Source organism: Cervus elaphus, chromosome 21 (assembly GCF_910594005.1).
Source record: "Cervus elaphus chromosome 21, mCerEla1.1, whole genome shotgun sequence".
NCBI classification, from domain to species: Eukaryota; Metazoa; Chordata; class Mammalia; order Artiodactyla; family Cervidae; genus Cervus; species Cervus elaphus.
In genome coordinates this window covers 24,445,441-24,464,021 of record NC_057835.1, presented here as the reverse complement: position 1 = coordinate 24,464,021, position 18,581 = coordinate 24,445,441, and the positions used below count along the sequence as shown (strand labels likewise).

General features: G+C 41.6%; 1 protein-coding gene across 1 annotated transcript in view; it reads right to left on the bottom strand.

Moving 5' to 3' along the window:
• SNTG1 (syntrophin gamma 1) overlaps window positions 1-18,581 on the bottom strand; it is a 375,824-nt gene that overhangs the window by 51,645 nt on the left and 305,598 nt on the right. Inside the window, exon 13 of the mRNA XM_043880416.1 lies at window positions 11,050-11,088. Coding sequence (XP_043736351.1) covers window positions 11,050-11,088 — 39 coding nt within the window. The remainder of the gene's footprint in view (window positions 1-11,049; window positions 11,089-18,581) is intronic.

Here is an 18,581-nt window from a genome sequence, read left to right as displayed (position 1 = left end):
AAAGTCCATGAAACTGCTGAGGGACAGACACTACTACCTTTCATGATGGAGAGACTGACCTTTGTTCAGAGGTCAGGAGCCCAGGGCTGTAGTGGAGAGCTATGGAGCCTGGCCATGCACTCCATGCTAGGAAGCAAGGTGCAGTGGTTTTCCTTTGTGTCATTCTTCCTTATGAAACATTGTGTACTCCACTCTCTCATCTCTCAAGAGAACCTCAAGTGAACCACATATAGTTTTAACTATTGATCTGGTTTCTCTCCACTGTTGTTTAGTTGCTAAGTCATGCCTGACTCTTTTGCAACTCCATGGGCTGTAGCCCACCAGGCTCCTCTGTCCACGGGATTCTCCAGGCAAGAATACTGGAGTGGATTGCCATGCCATCTTTCAGGGGATCTTTCCAACCCAGGGATGAAACCCACGTCTCCTGCATTGGCAGGCAGGATCTTTACCACTGAGTCACCTGGGAAGTTTTCTCCCTCTAGTGGCTATAATTTTCCCCTCTGTAATGCTCAGTGCAGGAGCATTTCTGTAACTATCGTCTGAAAAAGATCAGAGCTGTCTGCTGTCCCAGGACAAACATTACAGGGGGACACAGCCAGGGGGCTAAGCAAGGTTCCCCACCTGAAGGTAAGCTGAAAACACATGAAGATGCTCAGTTCACAAGGCTGTTATTTAATCTACTTCCCATCCCCTGCTTAGCACCACCCCTCAAATCACTCCTTATTAACAAGCAATTAACATGTTCACTGCAGCTGTGCATGGTCTCCTCTCGAATCTAATTAACCATCCTTCTACTACCAAAATGGAGAAGGAAATGGCAACCCACTCCAGTACTTTTGCCTGGAAAATTCCATGGACTGAGGAGCCTGGTGGGCTATAGTCCATGGGGTTGCAACGAGTCAGACACGACTGAGCAACTTCACTTTCACTTTCACTACTACCAAAAAACAACATTTCTATCAGCAGTTCATCCTTGCTACAAAATGCGATGAACCATGAAAGGTCTAAGATTTTGCAGACCTTTTGATGGCATCACTGATTCAATGGACATGAGTTTGAGCAAGCTCCAGGAGTTGGTGATGGACAGGGAGCCCTGGTGTGCTGCAGTTGATGGGGTCACAAAGAGACACGACTGAGCAACTGAACTGAACTGAGTTACCGTCTCACAGGTTTATGGATGCCAGTGGAAGATGTTGTATTCTTGGGTCAGAGACAGAGGACTTCATATTCACAGCACAGCCAACACCATAAGTATCAGCATTTTGTGACTGAGGTATTTGCATACAGCAGGCTGTGTCACATGAGAGGGTCCCTGAGGTTAGGGAATCCAGATCTTTTATAAAAGGCAATAGGCACTTTTACTAACAAACCTAGACAGCTTATTACAAAGCAGAGACATTACTTTGCCAACAAAAATCTGTACAGCCAAAGTTATGGTTTTTCCAATAGTCATATATGGATGTGAGAGTTGGACAATAAAGAAGGCCTAGAGTTGAAGAATGATGCTTTCAAACTGTGATGCTAGAAAAGACTTTTGAGAGTCCCTTGGACTGCAAGGAGATCAAACCAGTCAATCCTAAAGGAAATCAGTCTTGAATCCTCATTGGAAGGACTGATGCTGAAGCTGAAACTCCAATACTTTGGCCACCTGATGCAAAAAACTGACTCATTGGAAAAGACCCTGATGCTGGGAAAGACTGAAGGCAGGAGGAGAAGGGGACGACAGAGGATGAGATGGTCGGATGGCATCACCAACTCTATGGACATGAGTTTCAGCAAGCTCCGGGAGTTGGTAATGGACAGGGAAGCCTGGCGTGCTGTAGTCCATGGGGCCACAAAGAGTTGGACACAACTGAGTGACTGAATTGAATTGAACTGAACTGAACTGCACTTCAAGGAGAGCAAAGCAATCAATCCTAAATGAAATCAACCCTGAATATTCATTGGAAGGATTGACGCTGAAGCTCCAATCATTTGGCCACCTGATGTGAAGAGCTGATTCATTGGAAAAGACCCTGTTGCTGGGAAAGATAGAAGGCAGGGGGAGGATGAGTTTGAACAACCTCCAGGAGATAGTGAAGGATAGGGAAGGCTGGCATGCTGCAGTTCATGGGGTCACAAAGAGTCAGACACAACTTAGAGAATGAACAAAGGCATGCCTCCCCTGGGCTCTGCCCGGAGATATTGTCTCTACCTTCCAAGACTTCCAAAGGGAGAGTAAGAAATTCTCCCCTTGGTTCTGAAGAGAAACACTGTCCCAATTTGCTAAGTCTGCTTTCTATGTAAACACCCTTGAAAAAACAGTCTGAAACAAAATGCGTGCTCACAAGACAACGTGCAGAGATGCAACAGGTCCAAAGAGAAACACCTCCCATTGCACAGCTCCTGCCCTCTTTCCCTGGAAATGGAGGGTCCATTTCTGAGACTCTTCAGAGGAAACATGACATGGGCTGCAGCCCTTATGTTGAAGCTGTGTCTCCTCCCGGTGTCACTGGGTCCCACTGGTGCCTGACACAATGGTTACTTGTCATTTGAAGGTCACATCTTCCTCACCTTCATTAGTATGAAAGGATGCCTTCCCTGCTACTTGTCCAGCCACACACGGTTCCTGTTACCCTGGAAATCATCCTACTTTGATCCCTATAGATGCAAAGTCCAGCACATGTGCCACAGGCTGCCTGATTTTCTCCTCTCCTCTCAGACGACCGCCTACCTGATTCACTCACATTAGGACCTTGTTTCTTCATACTTGACTGTTCGCTTTGTGTTTATGTTTTATCCCCTTTCTCACCAACGACTCTTCCCTCCCAGCTCTGGGCTCTCAGTCCTGCAGGCCTCTGTGACTCAGGGGGGCTCGGGCTCCTCCCACCTGGGGGCCTCGGCTCAGCAGGGAGCTGCCACCCACCTCCTTGGGGGCTTGCGAGTGAACATGCAGCATCACCTCTGTTTGCCATAAAACCATGACTTCTTGAATATGACAGCCGTCTTCATATTTTTAGCTTTGGGTTTGTATATAGTTTACTGTTTTTATAATATTAGGCCCTGAGTTATTTATATTTTGCTCTTTTACTTATTATCTCATGATAGGTAGAGCACACCGAATACATTTTTTCTTAAGCTAATAAAAGCTAATAAAATATAGGACATGATATTTATCATTTTATAACATATTCCTCCATTTGCCAAGCCTACACCTATCTTTTGCAGCTAGCATGTAACTATACATATAAACATAATTTAAAGGACAGTTTTGTGTTTTGAGCTGTTTTGTTCCTCAGTTAAGGGCATAGCCTATCCTGTGAAAATTAATGACTGGTGAAGAAAACTGCAGTGTTCCTAAACAGTGCAGTATTTTCTTTAGAAGTGAATTTGTTTTTAAAGTATTTTTGAAAAAATTATTTATTTATTTGGTTGTGCTAGATCTTTGTCTCTATGTGGGCGTTTCTCTAGTTGCGGCGAACAAGGGCTACTCTCTGGCTGTGGTACACGGGCTTCTCATTGCAGGGGCTTCTCTTCTTGAGGAGCTTGGGCTCTAGATATGCATGTGCAGTAGTTGTGGTGCATGGGCTTATTTGCTCCACAGCATGTGGAACCTTCCCAAATCAGGGATGAAATCCGTGTCTTCTGCACTGGCAGGCAGATTCTTATCCACTGTGCCACCAAGGAAGTCCTTTAAAGTATTTCTTAATGACAGATCATTTGACAGATCAACCACATCATCTGGGTTATATTTTAAGGCTTTGAATAGCAGACAGGAGAGCTGGCTCACTGCCGACATCATCAAGACTGCAGTAAGGGACTTCGGGCAGGTTCTGCAGTGCACGCACCATGGAGTTTAGAGTCAATCCATTAAACCCCAAATGGGATGAGCGGTTCTCTTATGTGAACATTCTTGCTGTACTCTTCTGTAGGGCTTAATCACTTATATCTTCTCTCACATATCAGAGGAAAAGAATTATACCATTTGGTCAATTAAATCACACTTTAAGAAGTGATGAAGTGAAATGTAGCCACTGTCCTATCCACATGTGTTTAAAAGCATAAACTTTTTCACCAATAGGACTTGCCTTCACTTACCTTTTGCTAATTTGCCCATTTAACGTGTAACGCCCCCTTGAGTAGTGAGGGATAGGGAGACCTGGCATGCTGCAATCCATGGGGTCATGAAGAGTTGGACACCGCTTAGAGACTGAACAGCAACAGCAACATCAAATTAGCAACGAGTGACTCTAATTTCAGAGCCAGAAGGTTTACTTATGAAACCTCTGCCACTATCTTTTCACAGTGATTTATAAGCTAATAGCTCTTACAAGAGTTAATTTATATGGGAATATTACTTTTTACAAAGTTTCAAATTCCAGCATATTTTATTGCCAAATATTATCAAGTGAACTAAACAACAACATTCATTATCACCAGATCATGTGACTCTATGATTTGCTGTCAACATTTATAAAAATTGAGTACATGAAGAATATATGACGAATGAAAAGAAATTTGCCTTTCAGTTGAAAAAACCCTCGGCTTTGAAATCCAAGATAAAACAAAGACCAATTGTCAGTCCCATTAATAGAATATTTTGTTTAAAAAGGACGCAGACACACATGCAAATATCTTCGATACAGCAGACACAAATGAATGAAAAAATATGCATCATCTTATTAGATTACAAATTTTGAGCTAGCTGGTTTTAAGTGATGGGACCAAGACTAGACAACCAAGAGATTGGAGCAGATGGCGAGGGAATGTAAGGCCTTAATTTGAGGCTGCCCGATTGCTAGGAAGCAGGGGTTGGGGCTGGATCAATTCAAATACCACAACAATCACCGTTCCTACCAAGATTCTATTTTTCTTGAATAAATACTCACTGGGTTCAGCATACACTTGGTGAATTTCCATAGCTCTGAACAATTTGATTCAGACCATTTTGCCAGTTCTGTGTTACTTTTATGGAGAAATAAGTGTTTGGAGGCCCTAACTCCTCTCTCTTCCCTAATGTCACTTGAAAACTCAATTTTTAATGTGTCTTTTAATTTCTCAGCACTCTCAACACAACTAGAGACTACTAGCCACTTTCCCTCTGTTGTTTCCAGAATTCTATGTATTCGTCTAAAATAATGTTTCCAAATTTTTATAGCTAGTCAAAATGAATAGCAGTTTATAAGACAAACTTATTGAGGTAATAATTTATTGTAAATGAGTATATGCTGTGTGCATGCTGTGCTAAATTGCTTTAGTCATGACTCACTCTTTAGGACCCTATGAATTGTAGCCTGCCAGGCTCCTCTGTCCATGGGGATTCTCCAGGCAAGAATACTGGAGTGGGTTGCCATGCCCTCCTCTAGGAGATCTTTCCAATCCAGGGATCGAACCTGTGTCTCTTACCTCTCCTGCATTGGCGGGTGGGTTCTTTACCATTATTACCATCTGGGGAGTATAGTTTTTATGTATTCAGACTATTATAATTGAATAACTCTATTTTGCCACAGTGCCTGATGTAAAGGTAGTTCAGTATTAATATTTTCATGATGAATTAATTCTCAATAACCTTTCTTCTTAAGAATTATAGAAAATATTAATTGCAAAGTGCCATTTTATGGGAGTAATGTGATGTATTTCAGGATGGAAGAGTTTTGCTTAATAAAGATTAAACATTAGAAATGCAACAAGTCATGACTCAGAAGGTTATGTGCACAAAGCGTTGCATGTAGGTCTGATTGTCTACATAACCTGTAACTGAGTGAACTAGCATAACACAGTTTCATACCCAACTGAATATCCCAGTGTAATCTATCAGCAGGACCCCCATTATCACTGTTATCACCATTATCATATGCACTGTGTACCCCTGTGTAGTCTAGAAGCAGGACCCCCATTACCACTGTTGTCACTGTTATCACCATTATCTCATGCACTGAGTATTATCACCATTGTCTCATGCACTGAGTATCCCAGTGTAATCTGGCAGCAGGACCCCCATTATCACTGTTATCACCATTACCTCATGCACTGAGTATCCCAGTATAATCTGGCAGCAGGACCCCCATTATCACTGTTATCATCATTATCTCATGCACTGAGTATCCCTGTGTAATCTGGCAGCAGGACCCCCATAATCACATGCTTTTCAGGAAAAGTTATCATTTGCAGCTGAATCTCACTCTCTTCACTTCACAAATGAACCTGATCTGAATTGTACTAATGGCTATGCTCCAGACACAAAGAGGAAATGAGAAAGTTGTTCTGAACAAAAGTGAACTGGGAGAGACTGTACTGACTCTACTGTAATTTCAAGTCTAGACAATAATTAAGATGAAGTCAAACCCCAATGGCCTTGGTATAATATTATTTCTAACTTATCTGGCTCCCAGACATTTTAATAATAAAAATGGCTTTAGCTTTATTGAGGTATAATGACATGAAGAAAGTACACATATTTAAAGGGTAAAATTTGATAAGTTTTGACATACATGTGAATCCACAAAACCATTACTACAGTCAACATAATGAACTTATCACCTCCCAAAGCCCCTTCCCGTCGCTTTATAACCCCTCCCTGACCTGGGAGACCAGTCCATCCTAAAGGAAATCAGTCCTGAATATTCATTGGAAGGGCTGATGCTGAAGCTGAAACTTCAATAATTTGGCCACCTGATATGAAGAGCCAACTCATTGGAAAAGACCCTGATGCTGGCAAAGATTGAGGGCAGAGGAGAAAGGGATGACAGAGGATGAGATGGTTGGATGGCATCACCGACTCAATGGACATGAGTTTGAGTAAACTCCAGGAGTTGGTGAGGGACAGGGAGGCTTGGCGTGCTACAGTCCGTGGGGTCCCAAAGAGTCAGACAAGACTGAGTGACTGAACTGAACTGAACTGGCCTGGGAGGGGCTAGAGGAGAGTAACATACAGTGTGAAAACACAATGAAAGAAGTCAATTGCTCAAATGTAAAAATAATAACATAAAGTTATTAGAAATCAGCAATGGATTGCTTTTCTCCTTTTATTAATCTTGAATGGATAAACTCTAAGTACAACACAAATCCTATAAGCCACTAACAAAGCTTGCTGATTTAGGCGACATGAAATACAATGGTTAAATTCCCTTCATGTATTGAGTACACAGTGCTTACAAATAAATAAGAAAACATTAAGAAGAAAATAGGAACATGTTCAAAAGAGTAGAGAAAGGTGAGCGAAAGGATATACCAGTGTCATTTCAAGTTGCTCAACCTCATGCACAATATGAGAAATGCATCCTGAAAATGGCGAGCACACACGTTTCTCCAGGTATCCAAGTGGACAGAGATGATTCCGGTCCACAAAATGCAAAATAGAATGTAGGAAGAACAAGGACAGACCTAATACACATCTTTCTTCAAAACAGAAATGGAATGTCCTGGTGCAGGAACTGAAGAGGGGAAGAAAGTGAGAGAGGTGACAGGGGAAGGAATCCAGGCTGGGGTGGGGGAAGGCAGGAGCTTATACAGGAGGCTGGGGAGGAAACCCTCCCCATGGGAAGGAGGCTGGGCTGTTACTCTTGCTCCCAGAAGTAGGCACTCAACCAGATTCTCAGGCATCTTCTTGTACATAACATATGTCAGTTTCATCCTTTATTACACCCTTTATTAAAAGTAGAGGTTTACATAGTCCCTCTTCTCTACTCCCCACTGGTACCGCATATGCTTTCTTGGAGAATCTTCCAGACTAGCACCAGGAAAGCCAGCTCACCCCATTGGTGGGACGTTCAAGTTGTGATCTGGTCTTCTTCATCATGCTCCAGGGTTAGCGTGGTTCTCTAATCTCAAGTCTTATAGAAACTCTTAGCCATCAAATCTCTTCACAAGTTCGTCGTCTCCAGTCTTTCTGCAGAATTTTTCTTTTTGGAACCTCTCATTCTAAACTTCAACTCTTACATCATTTTTCATATTTTCAGCCCTTTCTGTATAGGCTGCATTCTGATGGTACTCTCAGATATACTACTTCCAATGACATGTTTTATCATTATTTTTATCTGTTCTATTATTCAGTTGGCTAGCTGATTATACACTTAAACATATTCATGCTTTATTCATTTTTGAACTTCTGTCAAGTTGTTTTGCAAATCCCAATTTTTGATACCACTTCCTGTTCTTGTCTTACATTTTGTACCACCTTATTTTTTAAAAAATAGATAATTTAAAATAGTTGTGGATTGTTCCTTAATCTTCACAGTGTGTTTTTCCTTATGATGGTTTATTTGCTCAAATGGCTTATATTTCTGATAAAAATATTCTTCTCTGAGATGATCTTACTGAGAGTCCGCTGTGCTCTGGAGCATGGGGGTGTCTCTGGAGACTCAGTCCACAGCGCTGGCCTCTGCTGGGTGCAGTGACTTTCTCCAGTTCCAACCCCTTTGCATTTTGCTTTTAATTTCTCTGGTTGGGGTACCAGTACCTCAGTGGCTGCACAAAGTCAAAACCAAACCCCACAGGAGGCAGAAGACTTCTGTTCTAATGTATTCCAGCTGAGGTATTTTTGGTTTTGTTTAAGACCCAGAGTATCATGGCTACGAGGGGACTTGAATACTGTAACATTACGTCTGAGTTACTTAATAAAAAGCATATATATAAACATATATACTTATATCAAATCTGAGCGTCAGAGAATGCTACCTGAAAATTAAGTTTGAAGAAATTTGAGATGAAAGCAACTAGTCCAAGGTAAGACTTTGAGTGCTAAATCTCGATGAGAAATGAGATTACATATAATTTTCAATTTTTGCTCCTTGAAGTGGCTCAGATTTTAGGCAGAAGATGTACCCTGATCTCCTAATGCACTGCTATTACACTACGTGGGTGAGTTCTTCCTATTAAGCATATATATGAAGGTTGAACTATAAAGTAATCCTATATCCCAAAAGACTTCATTTACAAGGTGGGAAGTAGTGAGGGAAAAATCTATTAGCTGTAGCTTTTAGTTGTTAAAGTGTCTAGAATTCATTGTGATTTCAAATTGTGAGATGCTAAGATATTTGAAAGAGATTTCAAAATAGATTTCAAATAAGAGACTTCATTATAATCATAATATTGAAAGGTTAGCAGATAAACAACCATGGATGCTAAGGCTTATCTGTATTTATTATATGTGAGTTAGAATATTAAAATTTTTTATTTCTTCTATATTCAAGGTTTTCCAGATTTTTACTGACTTTGCTCAGCATTATTCAAAACCTAGATAAAAGCAGAGGTGGTGAGGAACGAGACAGGTCCCTGAAAGGAATATGTAAGGGAGTGTCCCACGTGGTTGTCATCATGGTAAATAAAGCATAGCTGTGGGCTAGTCAGGGTTAGGAAACATTCCTAGTGATGAAATTAGACTAATCATTGATACTTCACCTGCTGAGGGTTGAAGGGGCAAAAGAGGTGATAACATAAATATTAAAGTCACTTTTAAAGAAACACTCTTCATTTGTATTTTTGGCAAGAATTCCCCAAAAGAGCACATCTACATTTTTACACTTCACTATAAAACAACCCCATCTCTTCCTGGGCACTGCAAACTTCCCTCATAGCTGAGGCTTCCAGTGGAATGATTTATCCTTAATGACTGGCTTTTCCCTCCTGTTCAGCCCCGTGAAGCTGTAAACTGTTTTCCCAGATGTGACCTGTGCATTCCAGCCTCAGAATCACCTGCGGGGGATGGAGCGATGCCCCAGTGTCCCAGGCATCACCCCAGAGCAAGTGAGCCAGATGCTCTGGGCTGAGCCTGGTCTCTGTGCCCCATGTGCCCCTACTCGCTGTGGCTGTGGGAGGCACAGACCCCCCTCCAACCTTGTACCTGCCAAGAGTGTCGCATGGCTCAGAGGCAGGGGGCCCGAGGGAGGGGAACTAGCTCCCCCAGCCTCACCCCAAGCAAGACAGGTCAGGGCTGTAGGCACAGCAGGCTCTGCAAAGCTACCTACCACCTCACTCAGCCACGTGGGCTCTGTGGGCAGCCCGGGCAAGGGGCACCCTGAACACTACAACAATACTAGAACCTACCCCAGAACATAAGTTCTCTGTTGCAGGGAAAACACACATCTGACACACGGATGCAAACAACGGCACATATTGAGAAATTTACCTTTGTTCTCGTTTAACTTTCTAAACACACGAGATGGCTGCCCTTATGCAGATGCTACTGATATGGGACCGCAGGCTTAGAAGAAAAGGAAGTTGGTTTTAACAAACTGAAGGTTATATTAAAATTTTACCATGGAAGCTAACTAGTGGTGGGTATGCCATATAGGAATCGATATCGTTGATGTTTAGACTGTGGTCAGTGGCTGTGGGCTGGGGTTGCCGTGGGGAGTCAGGGTCTGCGTCCTGCCGCCGAGCCCTGCCCCTGTCCACACACTGGACGGGGCAGCTCAGTGAGTCCAGGCGTTGAGCCTTCACTTCCTTTCCTTATTCTATTAATAGCTAATGCTTATATTATGTTTGTGAAAGCAATAGAAGTTAAGTTTAGTGCAATAAAATTATAAGGGGAGTCAGTTATTCTTATGACCAATAATTTTATCCTATCTTCAATTATTACTCTAATAAGTCAACTAAATTCTTAGCTTGATTATTCAGACATTAGTCTCATTCCATGCATTAATTTAGACTCATTTTCAGTACTGTCAGCCAATTTTGAAATTTCCTTTAACTTTTTTTTTTTTCCTTTAACTTTTATATTAATTCTACATAGGTCTCTCATTACAACTACATGTAAACAGCTGTCCAAGTTCTTCAACATTGCATTCAAATAAATATATTTTGTCAAAATAGTTTTGACTTAATTCACTTAGATAAAAAGCTTTTCTTTAACTGTTTTCAATATGATTAGAAAAAACAGATATACTACATAATATGAAAGAAATCTAATAAATTCATATTTTCCTGAAATAGCAAATGTTACTAATTAATTAATTAATAATTGGTACCAATTATTTCCACATAAAACTAAAGGCAATCAAAATTATGATTTGTAACAGATAAAATGAAAGAAATACACAATTTGGCTTTGCAAGTGTTTCTCCATCTTACCTGCTGGTTTACAGGAAAGTTTCTGTTGATTTTTTTAATCTACAAAAATAAACAAAGAAAAGTGAGATCAGCAAAGAACTCCAGGTTTATGGAACTCTCTTCTTAGTGAGTAAACTAAGAGTAAACTATTTTGTTGACACACAAAAATCATTGCATATCAAGCACCAATTAGGAATCCTTTTTTAAAAATTCTGACTGTCAAAAATGTCCCAAATTTCATATACAAACATTTCAGAAATATTTCAACTTAATCATATTCTCTTGATGTGAAATGAAAAGCCTCTGATCCCACACAATCTACCGAGAATGTACAGCATAACTTTTTGTAACTTCTTTCATTATACACTTTCACTTCATATTATATTTTATTTGTTTTAACACATAAGAGAACAGAGGGAGTGGAATATTCAGACATTAAAGGATACTGTATATTATGAAGATAGTTTCAGTCAGGACTACAAATAAAATAAACATTTAAGACCATTTATTGAGTGAATTGGAGAAGGAAAAGGCAGTCCACTCCAGTATTCTTGCCTGGAGAATCCCATGGTCAGAGAAGCCTGGTGGGCAGGCTGCAGTCCATGGGGTCGCAAGAGTCAGACACGACTTAGTGACTACACCGCCACCACCACTGTTGAGTGAAATGTCATAAAAATTTAAAATAAATCTGCTGAGTTTCCTCTGTAACAAGTCATGTAAACAAACTTTAAAGACCAAATGAAAAACGATTATCAGATTTAGACAAATGACCTTATAATACATGAAATCTTTGTTCAACAGAACTTCTACTAATTAAAACCTTCTTTTTCACTGGTTTTCTAGAGAAACTTAAATGATGCTCTCTGTATGCTATAATCTGACATCAGACTAAACACAGACTGTTTTCACTTAGAAAATGTTCTGTTGAATTGCTTTGTTTTTCCTTGTTTTAATGTTAGTTTACCTTCATCTTACTGATAAACATGAATTAAGAGGAGATATAAGAAGGCACAAACTTTGAGAAGTGAAATGGCCCATGGATGAGAATGGACTCAATGGTGGAGACATGTCATTTAAAATATGAAAAAAAAAAAAAAGCCAACAATTTGAGAATATTTGTGTGATTCCTCAGGATCATGTATAGGAAGCATATCTTTCTTGTTCTGCTCAGTAGTGTCTGACACTTTGCGACCCCATGGGCTGTAGACTGCCAGGCTCCTCTGTCCACGGGATTCTCCAGGCAAGAATACTGGAGTGGGTTGTCATGTCCTCCTCCAGGGGATCTTCCCAAACCAGGGATTGAATCCAGATGTCTTGCATTGCAGGGGGATTCTTTACCATCTAAGCCACCAGGGAAGCCCAAGAAAACTAGAGTGGGTAGCCTATCCCTTCTTCAGGGGATCTTCCCAACCCAGGAATCAAACTGGGGTCTCCTGCATTGCGGTGGATTCTCTACCAGCTGAGCTACCAGGGAAGCACATTGCTCTAATTGTTTCAAAGTATTTTCTGCTCTGATGAGGAGTCAACCAAGGAAAGTCTCTAGAAGTAAAGATGCTTTCAGCCAAAGTCAGGATGGTTTGAAGATGGAGACGGAAGAGCAGATCCCTAAATGCATTTTATCAATCAAAAACCCACATTGAACACTATGTGGAACAATGCTTGTTACCAGTTTTTAAGAGTTTTCAGGAAATTCCACCAATATATTTTTTAATCGGAGGATAATTGCATGACAATGTGTTGGTTTCTGCTGTACACCATTGTGAATCCACCATATGTATTCATATAGGACCTCCTGCCCCAGCTCCCATCCCAGCCCACCAGTTATCACTGAGTCCTCAGTTGAGCTCCCTATGCTGTAGAGCAGCTTCCCACTAGCTCCCTATTTTACACGTCTACTAACATTTTATGTCGACCATTGTCTCTGAGTGCATACTATATGGGATTGTATTTTTAAGTTCCTCCAACATGTGATTTTAGTTCTATGAATGACATAAAATGTATGACTGAAGTTAAATCAATGATACTTCTTTGCATAGTATTTACTTAAAACAGCATTCAACAAATATTATTTTTCAAAATCAAGTCTATGCCATCAAATGTACTTAAAATCTTGTCCTCCAGATTTATTTAAAGGAGGTGTACTTACACTTTCCTTCTAAAAGTGACTTAGTAACTTCAAGGTATTTGAATATGAAATGCATATAAATCAGTAGTCATCCTAAATTTTAAGCTAGACAAATAAAACAAAATACATTTTAAGCAAAATACATTTCATTAAAAAATAAAATTCATAATAACTATCCTAATATGAAATCATGGCTTCCCTGGTGGCTCAGTGGTGAAGAATCTGCCTGCCAATGCAGGAGATCTGAGTTCTGCTCCCTAGGTCAGGAAGATCCCCTGGAGGAGGAAATGGCAGCCCACTCCAGTATTCTTGCCTGGGAAATCCCATGGACAGAGGAGTCTGGCAGGCTACAGTCCATGGAGTCACAGAGTCAGACACAACTGAGCCACTAAATAATGACACATATGAAACCTACAGATCCATTTCTGAATGTCACATTTCCTCTAAATTAAAATATTATACTGTGGTATTATTCTAGGGTGACTGTTTTTAGGCCTTTAAGGGCCTGTGGAGAATAAATGATCAAATGCACTGAGAGGTGTTTAATGTCAGGGGCTAATTTCAATGTATCACAGAGTTACAATCACTGAAACAAGGTTTTACACTGCAAAACTAAATGTGACAATGAATTTTGATAGAAAATTAAAAACTGAATATAAAATGCATATTACTGAGTTAATGATAAAGACTGTATTAAATCTGAAAAGAGAACAACAATTTAAAAAGTGGTTAATTACTTGAAAAACAATGCCTCACCTGCCAACTCCCCAAACAGCCCATATTTAGCCTCTGGATTTAGGGTGGGTTGGGGTGGCCTGAGGCACGCCTACCTTCCTATTGCTAGCAATGGAAGTAGAAAGATAAACCTAGCAGCAGCACTTTTTGTGACGACTTCTGAGAACCCCCTGTACAAGTGTGGCTGAGATTCTGGATGCGAGAGGCCCAGAGTGGGGAGCGGACCCTCCGCAGCCACTAGCAGGCTCAGGGGGACCAGATGGACTAGATGCTCAGATGGGACCAGATGGACCGAGGGAGAAGCAGAGCTTCTGCTTTCTTCTGCAATAACCTGGGCAGCACATGTGATGGGTAGGGCTTCAAACGCAACACAGATCTCTACCTCAACATGTGTGCTGAAGTCTGGATCTGAAAACCCATGAACACAGACAAGGGTTTTGTAAATTTGTGCTGAGGGAGAAGCTGGGAGAAGTCATTATCCCTGCATAGACGTGCCCTCAGGCCTGGTTGTGGGGGGCGGGGGTGCATCTTTGGGGCAGAAGGAATAGAAACAAAGAGAACCTCATGGAAACTCCAACCCAGCCTGCACTGGGCTGGGTTAAGACATCAATCATAGTTTACAAGACCAAAGAATGTTCATATTCTTAGATTCTTCTCCTAGACATCTATGGTGGTTTGGTGGTTTCGTTGCTTAGTCATATCCAACTCTTGAGACCCCATGGACTATAGCCCACCAGGATCTTCTGTCCATGGGATTCTCCAGCAAGAATACTAGAGTGGACTGCCATTTCCTTCTCCAGGGGATCTTCCCGACCCAAGGACTGAACCTGAGTGTCCTGCATTGGCAGCCACCAGGGAAGTCCCCTAGACACCTATATTAAGGTATAATTAGTGAATTAGCAATGTTTTCACTGGCTAATATGCCAGAAATTCATAGGGCACTATTACATTAATGATGCATTTTAAATGATGTGCATTTCAAATAATACTCTATTCATTAATTTTCATTAAGCAAATAGCAAAATATCTATGAGTCCATTATATGTAGGTGATTTCAGAATATAATTACTGTCATAGGAAAATGCTCAGGATTATATGTTAACTGAACAAAGGTTAATAGCATCTACACAAGAAGATGGTCATTTTATTTTCTGTATGTAAACGAAAGCACACAGTGTCCTGGCCGTGGGCTGGGTTGCAGGCACTGGGCCCTGGGTTTCAGGCTTGTGGGGGTGTTTGATCGGCCCGTGTTGGTCACAGGTGAAGAGGGCAGGTCCTATCGTTGTGGAGTCGTTTAGTCAGGCTTCCTACAGAGGGGACACGCAGTGTTTATAGTTAGAGCCCAGCCTGGACCCTCAGGGTGCCTGCAGCCACCTCTGCTCCTTCAAGCTTGGCTTCTGAGAAACATTCATCAAGCAATAGCAAACTGAAAGTGATAGCTGTATGATTTCTGCTGGACCTTCATCTGCACTGAGCTCACCATGTGCCTCCTCTTCCACAGGACACCTGGTGCTGAGTGGGAGCATCTCCCCCCGTCCCCCAGGACTGGTCAGAGACCTCAATGAATCTCTGGAAGCAGGCGGTCCCCAGGAGGCGAGGGTCACAGGTGAAGGGAGGGGCCTGGTGCAGGGAACAAGCATCGGCTGGTGAGTGGTCCACGTGTCTGAGATGCTCAGGCTTCTTGTAACACGCTGTCCACGGTTCACCAGGTATGACCTCCCCTTCAGGGCCCATGTGCTCACTGGGTGTCCAGTGGTTCATCTAGTGAGCAGGTTCTCTGCCAGCCGATGTCCTCTGCCCCTTGATGTGTACTAGATAGCGTGTGTTCCCACACACACTCCTGTGGGGTCTCCAACAGCTCTGGGCCCAGGAGGGTCAGCCTCTGAAGGCCAGCCTCAGCAGGGTGGGAGAAAGGTGGATGGGTCGGAGCAAGGCCCTGGGCACTCCCTGGAGGCTTTGAGGCCACTGGAACATGGGAGACTGGGGAGCTTGGGCTGGAAGAAAGGAGAAAGACTGAGGCCCAAAGGGGAGGAACTAAGGCCAGGCAGGCGGAGTCCAGCTGGCTAGGGGGCAGCTCCTTGGAAACTGCCCAGGAAAACTGATCATTTGCTTATGACTGCAATTGTCAGTTAACATCAAAGCAAAGGGTCTGGATTGTGCAGGGAAATTATCAGCTAATTTTTTTCCAATGTAAAAATTTGTTGGAACTTCCCTGGTGTTTCAGTGGTTGGGACTTTGCCCTCTAATGCAGGGGTTGTGGGTTCAATCCCTGGTGGGGGAGCTAAGATCCCACATGCCTTTTGGGCAAAAAAACAGAACATAAAACAGAAGCAATATCGTTAACAAATTCAATGAAGACTTAACAAATGGTTCACATCAAAAAAATCTTTAAATATAAAAAATTGTTTAAAAGCTTTTTTTTTGATGAGTAGCTTTCTACCAGATAAAGTAGGTTAGTTATTTTATTGAAATCCCCCCAACACAACTTGCCAAAATAAACTCTAATCATGTAAAAAGCACAGTACGATTAAGAAAATGCACTCATGGTATAATGCTAGACTTCCCCTTGCTTTTATCCTGACTTGACTTACTGTCCCTGCCCTGTCTGATCCCACACCATGGCCCACATCGAGTTGATGCCTGCACGACTGAAGTTCGTATTTGATGTGTGAGGAGAAAAAACGGTGAAAACCAGGCACTGCACAAAAGTGCATCCAAGGACTCAGGGATGCCAGCTGCTACAGAAGGAAGAAAACATCTCCCTCAGTGACACCACGCCTGTCAGAATCTCACTCTGCAACCTCTGATCACAGCTTCAGGCCTTTCTGGTAAATCTCCTTTCTGTTAGGCTTTATTTTGTTATGACTTTCAATTCACCTACGAGCTTTGTTGAGTCTTTCTAAGGCGGCAGACACAATAGAAGTTTTTCCTTCAGTTCTTCACAACCAACAGTTTTATGGAAAAAAAATTCTCTTTTCAGCTTGCAAGTGTTTGCCATCTAAAATAGCAGAACTCTATGGATTAAACATGACTCCCAAATGACCCTTTCTTTTGGCTCCTGCAGGTAAATGGGTAAAATATAAGAAGATGGCTGAAATGCAGCCTGCAGGAACTCAAATGACTGATGAGATGTGTGTGTGTGTGTGTGTGTGTGTGTGTGCATGCACACATGTGTGTGTATGTATGTGTATATGTGTGAATCCTGAAGGACTGTGATCATCCCACAAAAATCACAGGGCTGCTGGTTGTTCATGCAGTTTTTTAAGATTAATATGTTTTAAGTATTAAACAATGTAGTAAATACTGTCAATTATCTGACTCAAAAGTCATTTACAGTCTTTTCTTCTTGGTCATCCCACCATAAACAGTACAAAAGGTAGAGACTAGCCACTCATCCCCAGAATTGTCATGGGGCTCAGTCAGGAGGAGGAGAAGTGAGCATTATTAGTCTAGTAAAGAGTTTCTGGAAAATCTTATCTTATCTTGATAAAAGAGGAGAGATGTAGCTGGCACTACATATCCTTCTTCCCTTACTTTCCTGTTCTGAACACTGAAGTGATGTTTGGAACTGTTGCAACCCTTCTGTGATCATGAGGCAGCAAACTCAAGATAAAAGCCAACTCTCTAAGAGTTGTGGGTAATAGTAGCAATAATATGTGTAGAGAGAGGATGGGTTCTGGTGGATGGTAGCTTCCAAGAAATGCTGCCATCCATACTCTCTTCATTTGGGGAAAAACCCACTATTTACTCCTTTGGGGTCTCTCTAACTTGTTACTGAGAGCATTCTCATTGATAAAAACATTTGGGGAAGAGAGTCTATCCTTTTTCTTATAATGAAATACTATTATGTATTTTGAAAATATCACATGTGCAACCCATACATCCTCATTTACTAACACTGATTTTCAGTGAACCTTTAAGAATAAGAAGCATATTGCATAAATATTTGTATTTATCTATATGCAAACACACACACAGAAGTGATACACTTCAAGTACCACATTCCATTCTGATAAAGGGAACACATGCATAGGACATATGTGGAAGAATTTAGACCAGAAGAGTTTCCTTTGTGTTAACAGGTAACCTTAGTAGAAATGTCTCATGAAATTCTCTCTGCTTATCAATCGGAATCTATTTCAGTGCTGGAGCAGTAAAAAGTGATGGGAAAGGTGAGATTTATGAAATGCTGGCTGAGAGACAGAGCTGCCTTTTATTTGCTTCCCTCTGTCTCTTTTAAAGATGAGGGACTGAGGGGTAGGTCTTTGGTTGCCAGAAATCAGAGCTGCTTAATGGTCTAGTCACCACTAGACATTTATTTTAGCTCAGCTTGTCCTGTGTGATTCACATTCTGGTATTCACATGGCCATCCTTCAGAAGATGGAGAATCTCAAATGACAACTGGACAAAACAGAGATGTGCAGCATCACACACAATGAGTGAATCTATACAGCCATTTATCAGCAGTTTTGGATTAAATCATGAAATTTAGAGTGCTGCTGAAGAAAGGAGAAGTGCAACTGTTTCAGCATCATTTCAGGGCCAGAACGGCTGAAGCACTTCTTCATTTAGCCCTCGCAGGACTGAGGCTAACCGCATTAATTTCAGCTGAGGAGCTTGAAGTCCAACTCAGAGCTGGTGCAGGGAGACCTGGGCTCCACACTGAGTCCCCTGACACCACAGCCCAGCTTCT